Source organism: Mustela lutreola, chromosome 4, assembly GCF_030435805.1.
Source record: "Mustela lutreola isolate mMusLut2 chromosome 4, mMusLut2.pri, whole genome shotgun sequence".
In the NCBI taxonomy this organism is placed as follows: Eukaryota; Metazoa; Chordata; class Mammalia; order Carnivora; family Mustelidae; genus Mustela; species Mustela lutreola.
In genome coordinates, this window is record NC_081293.1 from 65284425 (window position 1) to 65309602 (window position 25178).

Consider the following 25178-nt stretch of genomic DNA (forward strand, 5'->3'; position numbering starts at 1 on the left):
CACCTTTCACCTTCAGATTAGCAGAGAGTAAAAACTGAAACTTTGGCCAGATGGCCTTTTTTCTTTCTGTAGGGGACTAGTCTCCGAGGATTCTTGAGAGAATTCTAATGCAATTCATGTCTAGGTTTGGTAGTGTTTATATGCACATATGTTCTGCTTTTCAATTTACCCAAGTCAAAACCTCTCCCCAGTTTATAATTCTGTGTATGAATAATTCAGATTGAATTTTCTCTTTTGCCTCATCTAACCTGTTGATTCCTGAATGCTGACTGGGAGTTCTTTTCTTTCACAACATGAATGCCTCTGATTTTTTCTGACTTTCTGAGCTATTTCAGTGCCTCCCTTCAAGCACTGGGATCGCTGTACGTTTTCTGAATTTTATGATCTTTTCAAAACATTTTAACAGTATGAGGGAACTTAGTAGCCAATATCTTTGCATGGAATAAGAAACTTGAAGACTCTTCCCTTTTAATACCATATCATTTGGTAGGGTGTTTTGTTCAGGTGAAATTTCTTACAAAGTGAAGGTTGATATTATATTTTGAAGTATTTGTTAAGTGTAACTTGGGTGAAAAGTAACCTACTTTATTATCTATTTGACAATATTTCTTAATCACTTTAGCCAATACTTGTACCTCCTGTAACAATTTTTATTCCCCCCTATTTTTACCGACACTGCCAGTGATTTTTCCAATGCATATGAACTGCAGTTTCTATCTCTGGGACTCTCAGATTTGGGGCAACTACCAAATTTAGAAAATAAAATGCCAGAACTATTTTCAGAATTCCACCATTAAAATTTAGAGATAAAATCATTCAGTAAATAGTCTTCACCATGACAGTTAAGAAGAAGCCAGAGATATTTGTCCCTTTGAATTGTGAACTGTGTGGTAGTTTTTCCTTTGTCTCATCCTTACTGTCCAAAAATTAAAATTTTGTGTACTTCCTGTATTCTTGTCTACACCATCTTCTTGTCTGTCAGATGTTTTCTCTGTCCTCATTTCATATCAGATTCTTAAAATAAAACTCCAAGTTTTTACATGTTTTACATTATTCCTTCATTCATTTGCATAAACTCTTACTGAGTACCTATTGTGTGTTAGGAGAAAATTATGCTACTAAAAATCTCCTGATAAAAATATACGTGACAAATTCTACTCATGTCAATTCTTTAATTTCATAAAAATCAGAAATCCTATACCTGTTTCTGTCAATCAAGTGAAGCATGGCCATTCAGGTCAAATGTGTAGAGATTTAAAACAAATTTTAAATGAATATCAATGTTTCTTCAAACTAATAATGAGTAAGCCTGTAGTCTCATAGTTATTTTTAATTAATGTAATTACATTGATCTTTACTATATATGTGCACATAAAGATCAATGTAATTAAATATATATTAATATACATATACACATATATGCATACATATACAGAGTCATTTCATCTAGGGTCCTGCTCAAAATTTTCTTACACTTACATTCTTTTTTTTAAGATTCTCACAAATATATACCGTGATGTTCTTAGCAGGGAAAACCAGCAAGTGAAAGTAATTCTTTTTTGATTTCCCTTCTCAGAATGTCTTTATTTTAAATGTGATGGTAAAATTATACTAAAAAATGCATTTATCAGGACTTGAAAGACAGTGAGAGTGATTCGAGCTCAGAGGAAGAACGGAGAGTCACTACCCGCGTTATTCGCCGGCGTTTGATTATAAAGGTATCCTGTAGCCAGATCGTGATGGGGCATTGCTCTGGGATTAGAAGGTCCTTCCTTTCGGTCTTGAAAATTCAGCATGCTTGATAATTAAGCAGTTCTCTATATGTTTCTTTGCACATTTGAAAGCTTGTAAGAACAACCACCAAGAGGAAAGGGTCATATTGCATGGTAGTGAGTGTTTGTCTAGGCCTGTGTCTGACTTGTGGCAGCTGTAATTTTGTCTAAGAATTCTTGGCATTTGTATCCTGTTTTCCCTGAAAAAGCGTTGTATGTGAACAAAGATTTTATCTTGGTGAGAGAACAGTTCGTATGAAATGCAATGTTCAGTGGAAACGTCAGAGGCCACAGTGAGGTATGAGGTCAGATGGAGAAGGACAGGGAAATAATGAAAAGGCCCCCTCCTCAGTCTCAAATTCCTACTGCCTGAACAGATCTTGAGTAAAAATCAGTTCTTTATTACCAAACAGTAGCTGAGAATTTGGAGTTATAGCCTGGCATGGATATCAGTGACAAAAACAAAATCAGACAAAACCTTCTGAAAAAGACTTTAACTTGACTAATAAATACAGAAAATCAGGCTGTATTTTTAAGAATAAGAACCATTTTTTACTGGAAGTGAAAAATATTACCCCCCCCCCCCCCCCCCCCGTTGCAGCACAGTTGAATGCAATGAATAAACCTTCATTTCGCCCACGAAGGCGTTTGGAAGCCCTGACTTTGTATGCCTGGTCAGGTCCAGCCCAGTGCTTCTCACAGTCTGCTGCTTGTCTTCATTACTGTCTTTAGAAAAAGGTTTCTTGATGTTAGAATAACTGACTGCAGAAACCCGGAAGCCATTTTCAACACACGGGCCTTTGAACATGGTCCAAGTAACTTGAGGCTCCTTGGTGGACAGCTCTGGAGAGAAGGAAAGAAAGATAAATATCTGTTGAAAAGCATTTATCAGATTCATCATCCTTTTCCAAAGTGTCAGGAGACCCCCTAGAGAGTGGAAAAGTTGGCTTAGGCAGCTAAAATTTCTTAATCCCGCTGTTTGTACATTTTCACTACGTACATTTGTACGTAGATCAGATGAAAGAAGAGCAGAAAATCTGCCAAATTTGCTCTAGTAGGTTTTCTCAGGCTCTGGAAGCATTAGAGAAGAAAGTAAGTCCTTGTCTAAATCTTAAACCATCCCCAAATCAATCAATAGACAGCTTTAACATTAAAAAAAAAAAAATGCATGAATCACTTCTTTGACAATTCCATCTAGGCAAGCCAAATTACTTATTGGTATCCAGCATATTTGCAATTATTCACCGTGCTTATAAAATCCTCATAGTCACTTCCCACACATTTGCTGGGATTAGGGAAAGAAATACTTAATACAGGTTTTCTGAAGGAGGTAAAGCTATACTCTTTGCTCCGGCAGGCTGTGCCCTTTCCAGAATAGAGGTCTTCAAGAAATGGTATTTTAAAGTGAAACATCCGAAAAAGTGCACCAGACGATATCATCTTATGACTTGCCTTTTATGCCTAACACGCATCATACTCACGTTGCATCCAAATCTAACGCATTCCTTGTAAAAGCTGCTCATTATAAAAGCTGAATCTTCTCTATATAAGGCAGAAGAAAATAATCCTGCAAAAAAAAAAAAAAAAAGAGAGAGAGAGAGAGAGAGAGAAGAAGAGGATAAAGAAGTTTTACTCTGAAGAATACAAAAACAAAACAATAAAAACACAAAACCCACCAGATCAATGAGGGTTATTTCTCTTGGTCTTCTAGAATTCTACATGTGCATTAGCAAGTTAGCTTTTAAGTAATTTCATCAGAATGTGTTATTTATATATTTGAACTTAATAGATAACTATGTGAAATATATAAACATTTTTATTAAGAGCTTAAGTTTAAAAGACAAAATTATATTATGATGGCTTCATAAAACAGAGGAGTCTGTTCTCCCCAAATCCCCCACTTTTTGAAGTGGTGTAATTTTCTTTTTATAAAGATTTTATTTATTTATTTGACAGAGAGAGATCACAAGTAGGTAGAGAGGCAGACAGAGAGAGAGAGAGGGAAGCAGGCTCCCTGCTGAGCAGAGAGCCCGATATGGGACTCGATCCCAGGACCCTGAGATCATGACCTGAGCTGAAGGCAGCAGCTTAACCCACTGAGCCACCCAGGCGCCCCGAAGTGGTGTAATTTTGAAGTTGTAATTTTAGGGAGGATGCATGGAATGATCAGAGCATGGGTTTTAAGTGAGAAGAGCGCTGTATAAATGATAGAATTAAATAAACTTGGAGAAATGAAAAGCTAGAAAAAGTAGCTATAATTAGAATTGAAGGCTATAGGTATGATAAAAAATTGTTACAAATCACATACATAAGAATCTGGTTATACTTTTTCTGTAAGATATTTGGGGCTTTTGGAAAGGATCACACTTCTGCTGCTTTTCTCTTCAGTCTACGTGTTGGTATCTTTCTAATGTTAAAAGAGCTTGAAAGTACTGTAGTATACGGTACTTGTGACATGGGAACCGCCTCTGCCAAAAACATAGAAGGAGAATGTTACAATGGAAAGGGATCATTGATACTAAAATCACTTCTTTTCTGAGATGACAAAAACCAAGGGACTGGAGAACAGTTGGCTTACCCAAAACCAGACAGGAAAGCAGCAAGTAGTGTAGAACCTCAAAACCTGACCTCTAGCCTTCCAGAGCACTGTCTTCTCCCTGCCTTTCCCTCAACGCTACCTTCTGTCTCTTCTAGAACAAATTATAAAGGAATAACTTTTCCTAGACCAAATTAGGCACTTGGCCATTTAAATATATCCAGTGGCATGGAACAGGGCAGCCATGGGCTGCCTCTCCTGGAAATTATCTGATGGGACTGGAATGCTGAGAATTTGGCCTTGTTTATGGAGGTTGTCCAGCCTTGGGCTGGACCAGCATGTTTATACTGTTTGCCATAGTCATCCTTCTAGCATATAGGCTCTCAGAGTTGAAAACTACTTTGGGGCTGTTCCTTCCCTCCCCCAACTATCTTGGGCTGCAGTGTCCACACCAGCAGGGGATGTGCTCGGGGTCTCATGACTGCAAGTCATGGCCAATCTGTCTTAGCCATTCAGTTTGTACAACTGATGGAGTATAAGTATAATTTTATAGTTTTTCTTTAATTATGTATGCACTTATCAAGTTCATTTTTTTTTGTTTTGTTTTTTTTACACTGCCTATTTTTTACATTTTTTTTACATTTTACATTACATATAATTTACTTTTTTTTTTTTTACATTGACTCTTTTTTTTACATTGACTATTTTCAAGTCCCTAAGGAATGAGTCAAGTAAACAAACTCTTCCAGTTGGGGGATTTTTAGATAGTATAAGCACATCCATTTATTTCTGTAATTTGAGAAATCACAATGTTTTCAAATGCTTAGAAGCATTTTAATTAGTAACTAGTAAATTAACTAGTCCTATGAGCTTTTTTATATAGCATTTGCTTAGCAAAGTCAGTGATTACAAAAACTTTAACTCACAGCCAAACTATTAGGGAGTTTGGTAAGATTCAAGTAACTGAATTATTATTATATAATTAAACTGTATTTATTTCTACATCTGAACATTTTTTACTAACTTTTGAATTAAGAGTTTACATACATGTTTTCCCCAAATTAAGCAATCAAAAGCATATAAAGTTTGATCTACTCATTCCATTTCCCAACGGTAACCACTGTTTATGAGTTTCAGATTATTTTTATGTACCTGTATTGATACGTGTATAAAATGTATGCATACGCTCTGTGCATGCATATGCACACACATCCCCAGCAAATGGGTTTCTCAGCATATAAAAATAGGTTACACCATCACATACTGCTTAATAACCTGCTAAGTTATATATGTCACAACTGTGATATCCATCCCATTTGGGGGTAAAGTTTAAGTCCTAATGTTATAAACATCAGAGCAAATTGGTACATCTCATGCTGTTATTCCCTCCTTTTATTCAAGGACAGAGGAATAAAAATTATGAAATGCAATGCTTCCAGCAGAGGTCCAAAGGGAAGAACAGCGAGTCCTCATTAAGGTGGCCGCCAGAATGCTACTGTGACACCATATGTGCTGTAATTTTCCTTTGAAATAGGAAAGAAAAAAGTGGGGGGGGGGGTATTGCCAAAAATAGTGTCATCAACAAGACCTGGGGGGAAATTTTGCTCAGTTAAAAGTACAAACTGTTTTCTAGAACTTTAGGAACTAATTAGAGATTATTTTCTGTCATTTCTGTCATTAAAGAAAGGCCCCAAAAAGACCTCCCCTTGGAAACACTTGGTCTCTAATATATTTGACAGAATTAAAGATGGATTATTTTTTTAGAACATGTTTCCTGACTCCTTACTGTCTTCCCTCTTCCTCTATTCAGCTCCTAACTAATCTGCTCCCCCAGTTTAGTGAATTTTCACATCACCACACAACTTACTTTGGTCTTATTAAAGCACTTATTGGCTGTATTTAATGGACACTGAAAGGCACCTGGGCGGCTTAGTTGGTTAAGCGGCTGCCTTCATCTCAGGTCATGATCCCAGGGTCCTGGGATCAAGTCCCGCATCAGGCTCCCTGCTCAGCAGAGAGCCTTCTCCTCCCTCTCTCTCTCTGCCTCCTTGTGCTTTCTTTCTCTCTGTCAAATAAATAAATAAAAATCTTTTTTTTTAATGGCCACTGATGATTAAGAGAGGTATCTTTATCTTTAACTGTACACAAACAGTATGAATTTTCAGTAGGAAGCATGAAAATGCCCCACATGCCAGAGTAGATCGCAACAACTTATATGACTTGTTATTTATAAATAGGGCTTTGCTTTTTTCTAAGGCTATTAATATAAATCAAAATTCTTCACATATTCTCTATGTTTATAAATATACCTTATTTCACATTCCTCTTAGCAACCATGCAAATAGTTAACTGGCATCATTCCCCACTAAAGAGTCCATTCATAACATATCTAGTAGGGTCTTATTTTACTGGATTTTCCTGGGGTCCTCAAATTAGCTAACAGGCAAAGAGCTGGAAATTTCCCCGAGTTAGCTCAAAAATATCTCATTTATTCATTTTTAAACTAGAAGGAAATATTTCTTGACCTTTTATTGGCTTTTCTGATGTCTTTATGCCTTCACTTTTTTTTTGTTTTGTTTTGTTTTAATGTAGGTGCCACACTCAGTGTGGAGCTCAGTGTGAGGCTTGAACTCATGCCCATGAGATTAAGACCTGAGCTGAGAACAAGAGTCAGACGCTTAACTCACTGAACCAGCCCGCACCCCTATGCCTTTACTTTTTTTTTTTTTTTTAAGATTTTATTTATTTATTTGACAGAGAAAGAGAGATCACAAGTAGGTAGAGAGGCAGGCAGAGAGAGAGGGGGAAGCAGGCTCCCTGCCGAGCAGAGAGCCTGATGCGGGACTAAATCCCAGGACCCTGAGATCATGACCTGAGCCGAAGGCAGAGGCTTAACCCACTGAGCTACCCAGGTGCCCCTTTACTTTTAAAATAATTTTTTTTTTAAAACCACAGGAAATATAAATAACATTCCCATAAAAACTTGTTGCAGATTTTAGTGCATTTAAGCATGAGACCTTTACATTTTTCCGGTCACCCTCTTAACTGTGCTGCCGACTGAGCTACCCAGGCATCCCACATCTTACTTTTCTATACCACAGTGAGGAAAATGAGTCCATGTCTTACCCAGTCATGACCCACAATCTCTAAGCTTATAAAGTCACTTTGTAAAAAGAAAAGAATGTAAACAGAATTTTGTTAGCCAAACAAGATAATGTTTTAGTCTTTATTTACTCTGTCATTGTATGACAGTGCACCTTTCTACTGGCTGTGACATAAAACAGTCACAGAACTTTCTAACCACTGGCTAGTGCTAACAAAATTATCAGAACTACTACCTTCTCTAGACCAATGACACTGAAAGAGTTAGAATCCTGGCTATCCCAGAAATGTAGCGGTTGTCTCTGTGATCCGCCATTTTCCCTAAAACAACAGCAGGGGAACAACTGCAGAACATGATTCTGTAGCACTATCCAGGCCACCCTTTCAGCAAGAAGTCTGACTAGCAGGTCACTAAGTCCCTAGACTAGGTCTGCACTGTTTGTCCCTGTTCTCCCAAACTATATATGGCACTAACTGAAAGTTGATTATCAGTGAAGAAGGTAATATATTGCAAATACAACCCTACTTTGGCTGAGTGGTTTTTCTTATACAATCATAAGAGCCAATAGGGAAAGATTAAGGACCATTCAAATCTACCAAGCTGGAAAATAGGCCCCTGCCATGGGGAGTTAAGACTTTATTCCATGTTTTGAAAGTCACCAGAGGAAGATCTTTGACAGTTTCCCTTTCTAAATCAGTTAGCTGTCACTAGCAGAAAGATAACATCATCTTAAATTCCTTTAGTACTGATATTTTCTTTGTCTGTAGCCATGGAGATTAGATGATCTATCATCACATAAGACCCCTTCCCTTGAACATAGTAGTCAGAAACTACGTACTTCATCTAAGTCATTCCCATTTATTTGAAGACCCACAAAAGGCTCAGTTTTAAAGAAAAATAAAAAGGTTTTCTCTGTACTCTGAAATTTGCTTGTAAAATAAATGTCTATGTTACCCTTAGTAGATGAATTTTTAAATGAAAAAAAAAAAAAAAAAACCTGACAAGGGCAATAAATAAGACCTCAACTAAGGGACCATCTTATTTTAGATTAAGCACAATGCAACCCAAAAATTATTTGAGAGATTTGGTAGGACTAACCAAGAGATACTGTATTCAAAATGAGATGATCTAAGCAGAGCTCTAATCATTGGCTAATTTTTTTTTTTTTTTCAACAAATGAACCGTTTTGGTTTGTATATCCATGTGTAACTGTGTTTTATCATTCTTCCTTCTTGGAGTTGGCTGCTAACCATCTTTCTTGTACATATGTAAGGTTTAGTGCTTTGAATGTTGTTGGCTACTAAGTAACCTTCAGAGGAGCCCACCTTTGCCCCTTGCCCAGGAGTAGCAAGTAGGATTTATACTTTCTTTTCCTAAAAGTCCACAGAGCATGTGTGTGGTGTATGGAGTGGTGTGGAGGTCTGTCCATCTAGTACGCTGCTAATCTCTACGCCACATCCTTTAGGGAGAGGAAGCAAAGAGCATGCCTGGTGAATCTGTCACAGAAGAACAATTTACTGATGAAGAAGGCAACCTCATCACGAGAAAAGTAATCATCCTTGGGATTTTATGCTTCTCTTGGAATTTAGATTTTCTACTGTTTGTTTGCTGTAGCGCCCCCTCTTAAAATAGAAAACAGGAAAATCTCTGCTTCTCACTATTGCTTCCCACAGATCACTCGGAAAGTGATAAGACGAATTGCTCTCCCACAAGCGAGAAAGCATGATGCCATGGTAATGAAGAGGGAATGCCAAAGAAAAGTAGAGGATAAATGCTGTGGGAACTTTCTAGAACGTGCTGCTAACAGGCTGGATTCTGCAGTGTGGCAGCTTGAAGCATTTGCTGCTTTTGACACCCTGTGCATTTGATCAGGATGAAGGAAAAGGACTTATTTTCTTAACATTCCTTAACATTCTATATTTTTTTATTGTCTTTAGAGTTTTCACAGAGATAAGTTCATTTTTGGAGGGTAGAATGTGCTGGTTCAAGCATGTAAGAGAAATAAAACACAAACCCTCTCAGCACCAGCCCCCTGAGCAGTGCCCCAGTGTCTCTGCCTCCGCCTTACCCACCCCCTGCCGGCGGGGAGGATGGAGGGCGCTTACTTCCAGCAAATGTACAGGATTTAAATGTTAGACTGGCCAAAAGCTCAATTCAAGATCCTTACATCAAATCTATACATTTTCCCTTTCCAGTGTGTTCTACAGGGAAATAGGAATTCCCTCATCTTGACCTGAGCAAGGTTCATCCTCTTTGGGTTTATAATAGCCCACTTCCGGCGGCCAGTGAAAGAACTAAACTCGCCGCTGGGCAGTGTAGCTTGGCAAATGTGTCTCCATCTCCCAGACAAAACCTCTCTGGCTACTTGTCCTTTCTTTCCTTTTCTCCGATCTTTACAACCCTTTCATTCGGAAAATAGGAACTCCAGTAGCCTGTGTTTACTTAAGAAAACGTGAACTGAAAATTTCTCAAGACTAACTCAGAAAAGTGGAGAGGCTACTGCGTTTCAGTAACAAAGCAGGTGAACGCGGAGGATCTGTACAACTTTGCTCTCAGAGAAAAGTGTCCCTGGTGCTCAGTGAAGAGAGGTCTTGTTTTATGGACATGCCCGCTTGATCTGGAGTAAGAGGAGGGGCTCGGTGATTCCACAGATTAAAAAAAAAAAAAAAAAAAAAAAAAAATCCCTCAGATCAGCAACATTTCCATGGTGTTTAGTTCATGATTAGTGCTTTCCTAAGGAATTTTGGTCTCGACACAACAGATCCCTTAAAATTCTGTTGGCTTGAGGAGAAATAAATTATAATTTACTAATTTTTTTTTTTAGAATTGGAGTTTGGGTGCCTTGAGGGCTTTGGTGATGATTACTACAAAAAGTGAACCAGCAACTCATTTTTTTTAAACTAACCTTTTTTAAAATTTTGTTTATTACTGTTTGTTATTTTTATTATCACTAACCTTTTATTTATTACTAACCTATTGAGTTCTTGTGAAGCACAGTTCTGTTACTGTATTCATTCTGACGCGCTCTCTAGCTTGCCTCCATAATGCTAGGCCGTGTGGTTAAGCCAAATGGATTGTGTGTATTTGGGGACATGAGGTGACAAAGTGCTTTCAACTGTGTTTCACTTACCTTAATCCAGCCTCAAGGGACCAGCATGGGAACCTCTCTATAACTAGAACTCTTTTACTATGAAATCTTAATGCGTATATTCCTTTTTACAGCAGGGAGAAGGTTATAAGGTGAAGACAACAAAGAAGGAAATCCGGAATGTGGAAAAGAAGAGCCATTCATAACAGTAAACGGTTAGTCAAGGCGATGGGAGTGCTCATATCAGCAACAGTTGGCCTTAACTTCCTGTGAAACCTCTCATTTCCCTGGATAAGTGATTCAGATCTCCCCACCCCTCTCCCTCTCTTTTTCACTGAGTTCCAGCTTTGAATACCCAGTGTGAAGCTGTTGAAGTTTTTATATGTATGTACACATCCCTACGCACACTAAAACTCAGTTCACAGTCCATAAACTTCCTCCTCACAAATTAGTCAGGAATTTAAATGTAAAGGGTGTTTGCAGAAGCAAATGTAAATAGTGACATTTGAGTCTCCTCCTAGAGTGCAATGTGGTAGCATTCTACAACCTAACAGGAAAACTCCTGGCAACAAATAATTCTGACAGATGTGCTCTCAGATATGTGTAGATCGAGCCTTTCACTATTTTAGCACAATGACATCTGACAATTTAATTTTTTTTTTTTTTTTTTTTTTATTTTTTTTTTTTATTTTTTTTAAAGATTTTATTTATTTATTTGACAGAGAGAACTCACAAGTAGATGGAGAGGCAGGCAGAGAGAGAGAGAGAGGGAAGCAGGCTCCCTGCCGAGCAGAGAGCCCGATGCGGGACTCGATCCCAGGACCCTGAGATCATGACCTGAGCCGAAGGCAGCGGCTTAACCCACTGAGCCACCCAGGCGCCCCCTGACAATTTAATTTTGGTGAAATAGAGCGGTTGCCAAGTTTAAATGAAATGACTGGGATCCCTATATACTACTTGGTGTATCTTACATAAACCAAAGTAAATTAAATAGGAGGTTAATGGACTACTATTTTTCTTTTAAGTTAAATGTTTGGTATGCTTTGTGTGAATTTGTCTGAACAAATTCTTTTTTTCTTCATAGACGAGGGTATTTTCCTTAACATTGTTTTCTAAGTTTTACATTGTCCTGTTGTTTTCTACATGGTTACAATTAGTAAAGGTAACTTGGGGTGAAAAAGCAGATGGAGCTTTGAAAAGAAATTTGAAAACTTCTCCCTAAGTCTGTGAGGTGAAGTAGCATGATTTCTTGAGGGCTGCGTATGACAGTTGTCTCAGCCCTGTTGGTCCAAATGAAAAGAACAAATAGATTCCAGTTTGCCTCTCTCTCTCTCTCTCTCTCTTTTTTTTTAATTGCTCATTTGTTTTATTTCTTAGATTCCACATATGAGTAAAGTCATATGGTATTTGTGTTTCTCTGGCTTATTTTGCTTAGCATAATACTCTCTAGCTCCATGTTGTTGCAAATGACAAGACTTAAAACATTCTTTTTTATGAATGAGTAATAGTCCATTGTGTATATAGATTCCACATCTTTTTTTTTTTTTTCTCAGATTTAGGATTAGGGTGAGGGCATGTGCCTAATATTGCAGGCCCAGATAAATTCCTAGCCCCTTCCTCTCAAAAAACCTTACCATGTGTTTATTCACTCCAAGATTTATTTTACTTCCTTTCATGAGGCTTTCTGCATAGGTACTGAGAAACTCTTAGTAAACAACATTCATGTGGTACTTACCCTCACTGAGCTTACGTTGTGGAGATTTAATATTAACCAGTCCTAATTGGTCACATCCATATTTACTGGCATGGAGACAACCACCAAGAATTGTGGAACATTCTGGAAATAATAATATTTACTACATATTACACCTCCAAGTATTCCATCCTGCTCTTTATTTAATTCTCACAGCCAATCCTTTTGGAGAGATGGCTTTATCACCCCCATGTCAGAGGGGAGGAAACAGGGCCAAAATTGCTCAACGTCACATAGATAAAAAGTGGTAGAAATAGGGTACCAACTTTCCACCAGAGCCTACACTCTCAACCATGTTGATGGGAGACTTGACAGTTCTGAGGTGACAGAGAGGGTACCCTTGAGAAGGTGATGTTTGAGCTCAGTGTAAAAGACTGCTCGGGACATGACTGGGTTGAGGAGGGGAGTTAGACGGTGTCTGGGGCCACCTAGGCAGACAGCAGCACTGTGCAAAGGCTAGATGGGGAGGGGAGGACCGCAAAGGAGGAGCCGTGACAACCCATCAGTGCCACTGGCAGAGAGTTTGGACCTTGGGTCTGCAGAGGTAGGAGAGGCAGGAGTTTTCAAGCCTCCTGAGCCTCTCTGTAGGGATTCTGGTCTGTCACTAAAGGCAGAAGGAAAGTTGTGCAAAGTCTCGGGTTGGGGGTGTGTGACTGAATGTACGTTCAGCATTACTCGCTCTAGCAGCAAGCAGAGAAGTGAACTGGAGGTGGCAGGAGCGAACGGGCAGAAAACCGAATACAAAGCTCTTGTGGAGACTGGCTTGGGCTGTGAGGATGGTAAGAGGCAGGCTGAGTCAGGAGCCATCGACATGGCTTGCTTTTCACGCAGGGTGAGAGAGGAGGAAATGGCCCCCGGCATTAGTGCCACGGTATCTGGAATGAACCCACTTCTTCATGCCTTACAGCCCAGCCTGGGGCAAGACACACACATACACAGGAGCTGCCTAAAACATGGAGCACGAGTCTGCGATCTTGAGTTAGTAAGCCCTTGTGAGTGACACGTGGAATGAATCTAGAAGAGAGTTCAGTCAGCTCCAGGATGCACCTCAGAGTTCACCAGCTGCATCGGTCCACCTCATATGCTGGCTGGGAAAGAACCAGGAAGGTAGCCCCCACCCACTGAGCCATTTTTCCAGAGCCACGTGTGCCCTTAATCTATGAGTAAATGATGCCCCAAAAATACATCCGTGCTGTTCTTCTAGGTCCTTCTGAGTAAACGAATACACACAGGACATGGTCACTAAATGTACAAGAGCCCTTCAAATGACAAATAATCTACCCTGTAAAGAAGCTGTCAGGGCTTTGGCTCACTTGCCCCCCACTCAAAGGAGAGAGAAATTCAGGTAGAAGTCACAGGAACATGAAAATAACTCCAGCCTAAGGCAAACTGCACACGTCAGAGAGCGAGCACAGTGATTTGACTGGAAGCCTCACGTTACTCTCCAGGGTGATTATTTACCTTCCTGAAGTGAACTGAGGAAATGAGTCCAAGAAAACCACCTGAAATTCCAGGAGACTGAACGTGTGCTCTGGAAAAATCAATTTGCAAATATATTGAGAGTTTTTATAGCTCTGCTGTCTGCCTTTTTTTTTTTTTTTAATAACAAAACAACTAAGAAATGGAATGCTGCCCAGTTTCACTGAGTCTCAGATGGTGACATCAAAATTTCTATTTTCCATTTTAGAACCGTTTTATTTTGAGCTATAAGAATCCTGCACCCACTTTTCTTTAATACCGAGTCACAGCCATCCTGTTTTTAATGTAAGGGAAAAGCAAATGGCTTACAATAGCTATACAGATTTGTACATAGTATGTAGTGATTTATAGTTTTACAAAGTACTTTTACATTTTTGTCTTATTTAATCCTTCAAACATGCCTCTAGAGAGGTCAGGCCAATTTTTTTTGCTTTTTCTATAGACAGATATTTGAGGACTCGAAGAGGTCAAGGACATTCACACCAGTCACACACCCTGACTGGTAGAACTAGGACTTAAACTCAAGGTGACTGATACTCTGATACTCTACCGACTGCCCTTTCTGTGGCACTTAGCTGCATCTCTAAAATTATTTAGGAATAATAGTCATGTTCTAGCAAATGATTACTTATGCCAGGTACTAGGTAAGATCATTACATACATTACCATATATAATCCCCCAAACAATGCTATAAGGTAAGTACTACTATCTCTTTTTTATTAATGAGGAGACTGAGATTTAGAAAAGTTAAATGATTTACTCAAAGTCCTACAGAGCTGATGAACAAAAGAACAAAATTTGAACTTATCCAGAACCTAGGTTCTTTACTATTACTCATATTCATAGTTAAGTAGTATTTGATGATGATTAAAGACCTAAAAGCAAATTTGAATCAAATAGATGTCCATAGGCAAATGATAATAAATGTCTTCATATCTTACACAATGAAAATACTCAGGTTTTTGTTCTTTTTAAAAATAAAGCAAATTAAGGTAGCCATAATCTCCAAATGTTTATTTCATAAACACTATTAGAAGGCTGATTAGCAAGGTTGTAACAAGGGAAGGTTCCCAGGTATAAACCGTCAAGGACTGTGAAACAGCTGTATCCCAAACCTCTTTTGAGGGAAATGCTCAGGTCTCACAGCCATCTGGAAGCTGAGTGTGAAAACAGGGCCCCTGCTTAACACTTTTGAGCCAGAAGTGACTCATGTTTTTCATTCCTTCAAAAAATATCGGAGCTTCCACCTGTCTGCAAGTGGAAAGGGAGATGTACGATGGTGAAGGAAACTTCCACGGTCCCTGTCCTTCCTAATGCCTCAGCCTGTAGGGGGAAATGAGATGGGACAGATGTTGGAGGACTGAAAATACAAAACCCAAGATCCAGTAAAAGAATAATGCAGAAACATAGTTAGACCTTTGGTGGCTGGGGAAGGATGCTCAGAAATCATGATATTTAGAGCACCTGGCTGGCTCTCTCCATGGAGCACGTGACTCGATTTCAGGGTTATAAGTTCGAGCCCCACATTGGGTGTAGAGATGACTTAAAAATAAAATCTTTAAAAAAAAAAAAAAAAGTCATTTAAACAGAGACTTTATAGGTGGGACCAACCATGAAGAGAAGGGGGAAAAGGATCCAAGCGAAGGTTAAAACGTGTGCAGGTTCCTTGAGCGGGGAAAGGCCCAGCACAGCTGAGGAAACATAAGAGGATATGCACCCCAGTGCCCGGTGAGCTGGTGGTGGCTGGGGCAGGCACAAGATGACATAAGGGAGGGATGCATCATCACAGGCCAGAGGACAGGCTTTTGATGTCATTCTAAAAGAATGTGAAGCCCCTGAAGGGTTATAACCGAGAGCCTGAGCCGACTGTTTTTCTAAGCACATAGGCAATGTCGAGAATGGGTTGGTTGGAGGGAAACAAGAATAAACCAAAGGTGACTGGTCAGGCCCCCTAGGCCATAAGCCCAGGGCTAGGACCTGGGCAGTAGTTTTAGGAAAATCAACAGGTCGATTAGCTTGAGGGGAGGATGAGAAGACGGTTAAAAATGACTCCCAGAAAAAAATAAAAATAAAATAATTTTTTAAAAAGGAATGACTCCCAGGTTTCGGCTTATACAGCTAAGTAGGAGAGAAAGGAACAGAAGCAGAACAGCTTTTAAAAAGAACATCAAGCATTCAGGCTGGGACTTGGGTTTGAGGGTGCCTGGGAGCCATCCAAGTACTGTGGTAGGTACAAAAATCTGGAGCTCTGAAGAAAGGTTGGGGCCGATCTGCAAAAATCGTGAGAGTACTCCCTGAAGAGATGGTGGAGATACTCTCCACCAGAGAATAGACGTGATCCTCCAGGGAGGGGGTCAAGGGGAGCAAAGAAGGAGCTTGGGACTGAGTCCCAGGGAGTACGATTTTGAAGAGGAATAGGACTTAAAAGGTTGTCCTGACTTCTGCTGTAGAAATCTCCAAACTCTTCTAAGATCAATGATTAGGATCTTAGATGTCCCCTCATCTAAGATCACCTACAGGTTCAGCCTCAGCCCTCCAGCATACTTGGTTGGTTTTACCTCAGGATCCCTCAATCCATGCAGTTCCGTGGCAATGGATGAGAGAAATGTTCCTATAATGTAGATTAGCTAACAAGCTTTTATAATAGGTGACCACGTGCATTTAGAGCCCCTTTACTTCTTAGCAACTAGGTGGAAAGGCTTGTGACACACCGTGTAAGTGGTAGGGAAGGTACAAAGTTGTAAGACATTTTCTTCAGTTTGACGTTATTATCTGAGAGAACTCCTGCCCATTGTAACTTTACAGTCTAGTCCAAGGGGCACCCAGGACCGTAAGTTGCACCAATCAAAATACATAAATGTAGTAAAAGATAGAAACAACATGCTCAGGGCATGTACTGGAAGATACAATTACCTCCAAGGGAGGAGATCTTTTAAACTTTCTTGAAAGGGTGTATTTGAACTAGTTTTTGTAGAAAGAATAGCATTAAAGAATAGCACTGTATCCAGGATAAGGGCCAAACTCCTGAGTGAAGCTTGCATGACCCTCCACATGCCTGGGTGTTAGCTTACATGGGTCATGCAAGCTTCACTCAGGACTTTGGCCCTTATCCTGGATACAGTGAGGCACCCCTGGAGGCTTTGTGTAGGAGAATAGTATGATCAGATAAGATGTAGGTGACCCTAGCAGTAACAGAGGGAGAAGGGAGTCTGAACATCGGTTCTGAGACACCGATGAGGGCCTGAACTGGGGCAGAGAGAATGAAAAGGAAAGAACAGATTTGAGGAACTAGATGAGTTCTATGTTGGGAGGGAAGGGTGAGAATTGAAGATACTGGGGGTTGCTTGTATGTAGGTAATCATTTAACAGAACCATAAAAGCGAAGACCACAAAAACAAAATCAGGGCTTGATGTAGCCTGTGTGATTCGTAGATGGTCAACACGCAGGACCCTTGACACTCATCAATGATTAGGGAGAGAACTCTGGGCTAGAGATCATAGTGCGGTCCTGTTTGGTATTTGAGTGAGAAGTGAATTGGCCTGAGTGGAGGGAATTGCCAGGGAGCTGACGAGCTACGTGAACTTAGCCAGGTTCTGTGCCTTAATCTCCTTACCTCTACTGGGATAAGAGAAACATACCTCGAGGAGTTGTTGGGAGCATTAACTCAGTTAATACAAGTAAATCACTTCAAATAGCGACAGGCAAGCCCATAGGAAGCACTGGGTAAGTTCAACTGTTAGTAGAATTGAGACAGCCTGGATCAGCGGCAGGTAGACCACGACATGAGGGGTCCCCGGAGGGAACCCTGGGAGAAATCGGAACAGCAGCATCCCTGACATTCTCTGAGAAACCAGGGGTAGCTGAAAGTATTCTTTTTTTTTTTTTTTTTTTTAAGATTTTATTTATTTATTTGACAGAGATCACGAATAGGCAGAGAGGCAGGCAGAGAGAGAGGAGGAAGCAGGCTCCCTGCTGAGCAGAGAGCCCGATGCGGGGCTCGATCCCAGCACCCTGGGATCATGACCTGAGCGGAAGGCAGAGGCCTAGCCCACTGAGCCACCCACGTGCCCCAACTGAAAGTATTCTGAAGTGTAAGCTAACACCCATGCAGAGAAATTCCAGGGGAAATTAGTAAGGCCGGCATTCTCATTCCTCTTTACTAACAAATGAAGAGAGAGAGACAAAACCCCAATGGTCTAGTTAATACACGTCTGGATTTTAACCCAGCAGATTCTCCTGATTCTGCTTCCCAGAAGTCCGAGATGCAGCCTGAATTTCTTCACTCCTAAAGATTTTCCCTGAATTTATTTGGCACAGATAGGTTTTTTTTTTTTTAAAGATTTATTTATTTATTTATTTGACAGAGAGAAACTACAAGTAGACAGAGAGGCAGCCAGAGAGAGAGAGAGAGAGGGAAGCAGGCTCCCTGCTGAGCAGAGAGCCTGATGCGGGACCTGATCCCAGGACCCTGAGATCATGACCTGAGCCGAAGGCAGCGGCTTAATCCACTGAGCCACCCAGGCGCCCCGGCACAGATAGGTTTTATATAGTTTTGTTTTTCATTTTTTAAAAGATTTTATTTATTTGACAGGGAGAGGCAGGGAGAGAGAGAACATAAGCAGGGGGAGTGGGAGAGGGAGAAGCAGGCTTCCTTCTGAGCAGGGATTCCGATGCAGGGCTCGATCCCAGGACCCTGGGAACGACAGAGCACCCAGGTACCCCATGTTTTTATTTTTCTTACCCTTTAAAAAAATCCCTCCTTAACCAAAACCCTTGGCTTTGACATGAAGAGCAAGGATTCTGGAGTCAGGTGGCTTGTCTTCTGTTTCTGGCTCTAATGTGTACTAAGTGTGCAGACTTGTGTTTGTTTTATAGCGCTGAGCTCTACTTCCTTATCAGTAAAGGGGAGGGTATAATAATACCTTATTGTTATTAATATTATATGAGCTAATCCACTCTACAACAGTGCCTAGCCTGTAACATTTAATAAGAATAGCCGTACAACTTTATTAGTGCTCTGTTTTTTACGACCAGAATATAGATCAGTATTTTCCCTGCATTTTTTTTGAACTGGCCCGATTTTAAAAATCACAAGTCACTAGGAAAAAACAGAACAACAACTCAAAAAAGCCCCACTTATTGGTAGTAGTTGAAAAAATCTACAGGAAACGGGAATTATTTTTAAATTGCACTGTAGTTTATTAAGATTACATGAAGTAACTAGAATTAGTGCTTGGGAAAGAAATGTTCGTAGCCGCATGACTTCTGTAATAAGAGACAAAGAGAAGGGAAGGGAAGAGAGACGGTTGGAAGAGAAAGGAATTGAGTAACAAATCTGTGTTCTCCGTAGGCTATAAGGAAGGCGTATCCGAAAAGGCTTTCTTTCCTAAAGCTGTGACAAGCAAAGTTTTTAAAGATGAGTAAGAGTTGGGACGCCTGGGTGGCCCAGTTGGTTAAGCAGCTGCCTTCGGCTCAGGTCATGCTCCCAGCGTCCTGGGATCGAGTCCCACATCGGGCTCCTTGCTTGGCAGGAGCCTCTGTCTCTGCCTGCCACTCTGTCTGCCTGTGCTCGCTCTTTCCCTCTCTCTCTCTCTTTGACAAATAAATAAAATCTTTAAAAAAAAAAAAAAAAAAAGATGAGTAAGAGTTACCCTGACAACGGGATCTCCTTAGGGAGAGCACAGTCTGCACTTGCACGGAGATGACATTTGACACAAACTTGAAGGATAGAGAGGGGTTAGATACATGTGGAGATTAGGGAAGAGAAGTACAAGTACAGGTGGATACAAAATCAGGAGCAAAGAAAAGGAAGTTGGAAACCTGGGTGTTGATAGCTGGCGTGCAGTCTAGCTCCTCCTAGTGTGGTCTGTGGAGTATCAACACCCCCGAAGTCGTGTTAGAAATGCAGCATCTCTGGGTTGACTCTGACCTCCTGAATCAGAATCCACATTTGAAGATCCCTTCGGTGATACATGAGGACATTAAGCTTTTAGAAGCAATGTTCTAGAATAGATCACTGAGTCTTAAACTTTTTTGAACATTCAGATAATCTAGAGAGTTTTTTCAATGTTTTTTGATGTTGGGCTCCACCCCAAGAAATTCCAAATAAATTGGCATGGGATGTGCCCTGGCTACTGGGGTTTTTCTTTTTGTTTTTTTGTTTTTAAAGCCTCCCCAGGTCATTCTAATATTCACCCAAGTTTGAGAACCACTGGAAATTGTGGAACAGAGCTTTTCACTGAAGATTTGTAGGCCCTGAGACTGATTGGGCTGAACTACCAAGAGCTTCCTGAATCAAGCTAAGATAGGTGATTCGTGTTTTTCAGATGGGGACTAGGGACCAAAGAAACGACAATGAAATGGTGGTTCTGGGCACCTTGAGTGGTTCAGTGGGTTAAGCCTCTGCCTTCGGCTCAGGTCATGATCCAGGGTTCTGGGATGGAGTCCCTTATCAGGCGCCCTGCTCGATGGGGAGCCTGCTTCCCCCTCTCCCTCTGCCTGCCTCTCTGCCTACTTGTGATTTCTATCTCTCTCTGTCAAATAAGTAAATAAATTTAAAAAAGAAAGAAAGAAAGAAATGGTGGTTGTAAGCTCAAGCATATGCCTGACTTGAAAATGGGTATGGGAAGTACAACATTCATCTGTGAAATGTAAACTGCCATGAAAATCCACTGTATAGCTGTTTTCCTATACATGAAAAAATTTTTCTTAAAATTAAAAAAGAAATTATAGTGAAATGACTAAAGCCATTTTCTGAGTTGATTTCTACTATCTTTGGGTTTGAAAAACATGCAAAACCCAAAGACAGATTCCTAAATGCAGAGGCTTTTGTCTCAGATGTATTACCTAAACCCACAAAGGGAAAAGGACTCAAATTCTATTTCAGTGGCTCCTGCCCCCTCACTTTTCCATCAGATGGCGCTCTCGTCACAAAAAGGTGCTCATTTTTTTGTAGAACGCTGTACTTGGTATAAATTCTTTGGTCCAATGAATGACGTTCCACACTCTGATTGCATGACCAAGAACAGGAGTGATTTACAAGGGGAACTCACTCCCAATCTTTTTTTTTTTTTTTTTTTTTTTGAACTATCACCTGAATCCTACCGGAATATAAATGGGTATAATGAATAGCACTTTTAAAAAGTATAAGAACATATCCAATATTTCTATAAAACATAAAATTTGCTTGCCTTAAGGTGATAAGAGGAAGACCTTGCTTCTTATTGCAAGATTAACCTGGGCAACTGGATTGGCTTTTGGAAGAGAGGATGCAAAATAATTTCAACTGGGTCGTAATGGTTGCATTACATAAATTTCCTAAAATTATCAGACTATATTTATAATAGATAAATTGTATGGCATATAAATTATATATCAGTTAAGCTGCACAGAGTGTGGGCAGCGCGGGGAGGGCTTCAACTAGAGAAGATTGCTGAGGATCCTCCCTAGGAAGACAGAGGAAGAACACCGGGGTAACCTTATCATAGGGCCATCTAAGAACCCTGGTGCCCAGAGGTTAAGGAGTAAGTGGTAGTAACAGGGGTGAAAATCCTTTACTAGGATTTGCCCACTTTCTGGGACACGGTCTGGCCAAATGAGTCACTTTCCTTCTCTACCACCTCTGCAGAGTCATGGGAGGAGGGGGCCAATATAGAAATCACCCCAGAAGGAATTGATTGACGCTCTGATGTTCTTGGCTCCAAGCATTAGTGACCTGGGGCATGGAGGTTAGTAGCAGTTTTCATACAAAAAAAGGAAGCAAGAACCTAGTAGAACAGACAGAGGAAGTGCTGTACGAACATGTTGACCTAAACCAAGGTATTCTGGGTGATCCATCTTAAAGGAAAAGAAACTTGTCTGGGGTAAGTAAATAACCTCAAGGTCACCGAGGACACAAAGGCCCCAACAGAAGCAAGTTTCTGAAGGTGTCCCTACACCTGGAGAAATAGTCTGCTCCTTACTAATGAGTGAGCTTGGCTGTTCCTAAAATTGTTCTTGCCTTACTCAGGTTTTTTCTTGGGGCTAGAATCTGTTCTCAGGCCAGCATTCAAGCATGTTATCTTTTTACCCTGAAAGAGGAGGATGGACTATACTCAGAAACCTTTGTTTTATGAAGAAAGAGTGCATAGCAAAAATTATTGGTTTATTTTGACCGTATTGACTGGTGATAAAACACTGATACTTTATGCCGTGATGATCCAGTAAGACAAGATGTTGTCAGCCCCCATAAAGAAGCTCAAATACAATGAGTCGATCTTGTCGTGACTGATATGGGCAGGAGGAGGGAAAGTATTCTTCGCAGCAACGCAAGACGGTCTTTAATTTTAATTTGTGCACAGAATAGCCAATTTCAGAGTAATGAAGGAATGATGCTGTTCTCCCTTTTTGAAAGATGAGTTGCACTTTGGGGAGTGAACACTTATTATAAAATCTACGGGTGTTACTGAAATAATCTATCCGGAGTCCGTGTCCCTAGTCCTTATGCCCATGAGAACCCCAGACTGCTGATATTTTGATGTTGATGGAAATCCCAGACAGCACCTCTGTCAGCCTTCTCATTTTACTGCTATGACAAGGTCCAACAGGCTGGAAGTGGCTTTCCCAAGTACCTGAGTGACCTGATCAGAGCTGGCAGCCCTGAAGAGGGTCTTTTCCTACTCAACCTCAAAAAAGACAAATCCAGTGAGGAGTGTGCTGTGGAGGGCATGGGGTTACCTAGAAAAAGTCACTGCCTTCAAAGGGCTCTCAGGTACCCCTCAGGGCTTTGTCCTAGCAGATCGCCTTGGTTAACAGAGTCTTGTGAAACCCCCCACGTTAGAAAGTGGACGCCCCACCCCATTCTCTCAGGCTTTTCTGTTGAATGGCAGGAAGGCTTAGGCAAATTCCTGAAACAAAACAAAACAAAAAACAAAAATGGAAGACAAGCAAGCAAGCTAACCTCACTACCTATTGTCTCTCTTTCCACAGGATCATGTGTTTTTACTGCCAGTATTGAGAAATTCATGGAAGATATGTCAGCAGGAAGTAGAAATTCACGGAGAAGGGTGTGTGTGTTTGCCGCTTCCACACATTAATGGCATGATTTTTTTTTTATGCAAAAAGAAAAAAAAAAGAAAACTACCCACATTTTAATTTAGCATGAGCCAATTTACAGAGCATGGAAATTCACTTTCATTCCGGGGATTGGCGCGTGTGCAATTAGCAATGCAGTGTATATACAAGAAGCCATGCTGTTAACAGTTTATCTTAAGTAATTTGGTGTCATTTACAAAAGGAAGAAATTCCTGCCGCCAGAAGGGACAGAAGACGGGACGATGAAATCACAGAAAAACACTAAAATTACTAACTCCACAACAGCTCGCCTTATTTTTCTTGGACCCAACTGTCAGGGTATAAACACTATTTGTTTCTTTTTTAAAACATCTATAGTTTTGCTGTAAATAATAACACTGTATAAATTCTAACAGAAAAATAGAATAAATGTTGATAAGGCACTGCCTCTTAGAACACAAACAGAATATTGCAAATGCATTTAACGTACTAGGGGTCTCAAGTGACCACCCTAGAGGACGGGGGAGGGGTTTTGGGTGGGGGGAATATTCACTGATTCTTGTATATTAGCAATTATAATGTTTGTATATGCAAAACTGCTAGCTTGATTTTAAAAAAAGAAGAACAACAAATCTTTAAAATCTGCTGCAAATTTAAATAATTCCCCAAATGAGGAATTCTGTAGTTCTGTGAAAAAATTTTTTCTTCAGAATACTAATATTTTGATGCATGTGTATCACCTTATTTTGATTAAATCTTTTCCAATTTTGCAAACACTACAGTATACTGCAACACAGAAGATTTTATCTGTAAACACAAAGCCCTTCATCTAATATTTGTTGCTATTGCCAATTTTTCAATGAAATGACCTAAAAATGAAAAAAAAAACAACCCTATATGGTAGTTGCTTTAGGGGGAGGGGGGTGCTGTTAGTGCTTAAAAGGGGGTAATGCTTGCCGCTTTAGAGGTGGATGGTGCTCATAAGAGGCCCCAGTTGGGGGTAAAATTTAAAATGGACTGAACCGGGATTCGTAGCTAGTAGAATGGCAGCACGCTGTACCATTACTACTGTATCGTGTACTGGCTATAAGACGTAGACACCTTTGAATAAGGCAATCATTTGTAACCATTCTAGCAGTGTCACATTAGGTTAATAAGGCTGCTGTGTTTTCAAGGGCATTTTTATTTGGGTTTTGGTGAAATCCTTTAATTTGTTGATTATATTCATATAAAATCAGCATTCATTGACACATAGCTCTAATGACATATGTATGAAAAACCATACACTGGATGACCTAGTCGATTATTTAAGCATAAAATAAATTGTGTTAAACTCTTCACCCATCTGTGCTCTGCAGTGTCCTTGTGTTCTCTGGCAAAAGGTAACCGGCTGACTCCTGGGCGTCTGGCCTCCCCAGCCCCCTCCCCACTCCTGTTCCAGCCTCTGCCTGTGGGGTCACTAGAGTCCCTAACGTTCAGTTGCGCCCTGCAAACTCCCAGTTTACAGAACTTCTGTGCATTTCACAGAGGAGCCAGGAATTAAAGATTAACTGATCTTTGCCCTCGTCTGGTTTGTGCTGTCCCCAGAATATTGGGGAACTGGGGCTATTGCAACCACATGTCTGCAAGTTGTACATGGACCCTTCCAGCCAGCATCCAGTATGCCGCTGCTTTTAACCCCTAAAACACTCATTTGCCGTTGGCATTCATTGTCAGTGCTTGTAAGTGGGGACATTTCACATGATAACCCAGATTCCCACCTTCCCCTAAGATGCAAGATTTGACAACAGCCCTCATTTCCAGATGGCATCAACCAGGTGTGTGGGGTCCAGGTGACAGGGAAGCCGCCCACCCCTTAACGTTTGTGGGCCCTGACCGGCCTGGTACGTACTGGAATCTGCAGTCAGACCCTACATGATAAATTCAACAGGGGCAGTGACCGTGGCTGTTTTAATTGGCATTCTAGCCCAGAACCTGTCGTGGTGACACCAGCAATTCTCCCTGCTAAAATTGGAACCCTCACTACATGCTCCGCTGTATAAGAACGCTGCTTGGAGGAGCTCAGTCCTCCTAACCACCTTATGAGGTAGGTACGGTCTCTGGTAGTAGTTGGCCCCATACCAGTAGTACATGGGTGCCTGGAGCTGTCTGACAGCATCCCGTATTTCTGTCCATTAAGGATGGTTGCCGATGGGACGCCTGGCTGGCTCAGTCAGTGAAGCATGTGACTGTTGATCTCGGGGTGGTGAGTTTGAGCCCCACATTGTGGGTAGAATTTATGCTTAAAAAAAAAAAAAATTGCTGAATCAGATGAGTTGTTTCCAAAAAGGATTCAGTATCAGTGCAGAACACATGTACAGAGAGTCTACTCTACCTGAATAATGGGGCTAGACC

General features: G+C 40.6%; 1 protein-coding gene across 9 annotated transcripts in view; it reads left to right on the forward strand.

Moving 5' to 3' along the window:
* Positions 1–24124, forward strand: part of ANK3 (ankyrin 3) — a 675561-nt gene extending 651437 nt beyond the window's left edge. For 7 of the 9 annotated variants that reach the window (XM_059170184.1, XM_059170193.1, XM_059170187.1 and 4 more), the window contains 5 exons: positions 1632–1718; positions 8877–8960; positions 9085–9144; positions 10634–10714; positions 22701–24124. In XM_059170184.1, coding sequence (XP_059026167.1) covers positions 1632–1718; positions 8877–8960; positions 9085–9144; positions 10634–10705 — 303 coding nt within the window. In that variant the 3' untranslated portion in view covers positions 10706–10714; positions 22701–24124. The remainder of the gene's footprint in view (positions 1–1631; positions 1719–8876; positions 8961–9084; positions 9145–10633; positions 10715–22700) is intronic. The other 2 variants (XM_059170185.1, XM_059170186.1) reach the window with 1 other exon arrangement.
* Positions 24125–25178: the final 1054 nt, after the last annotated feature.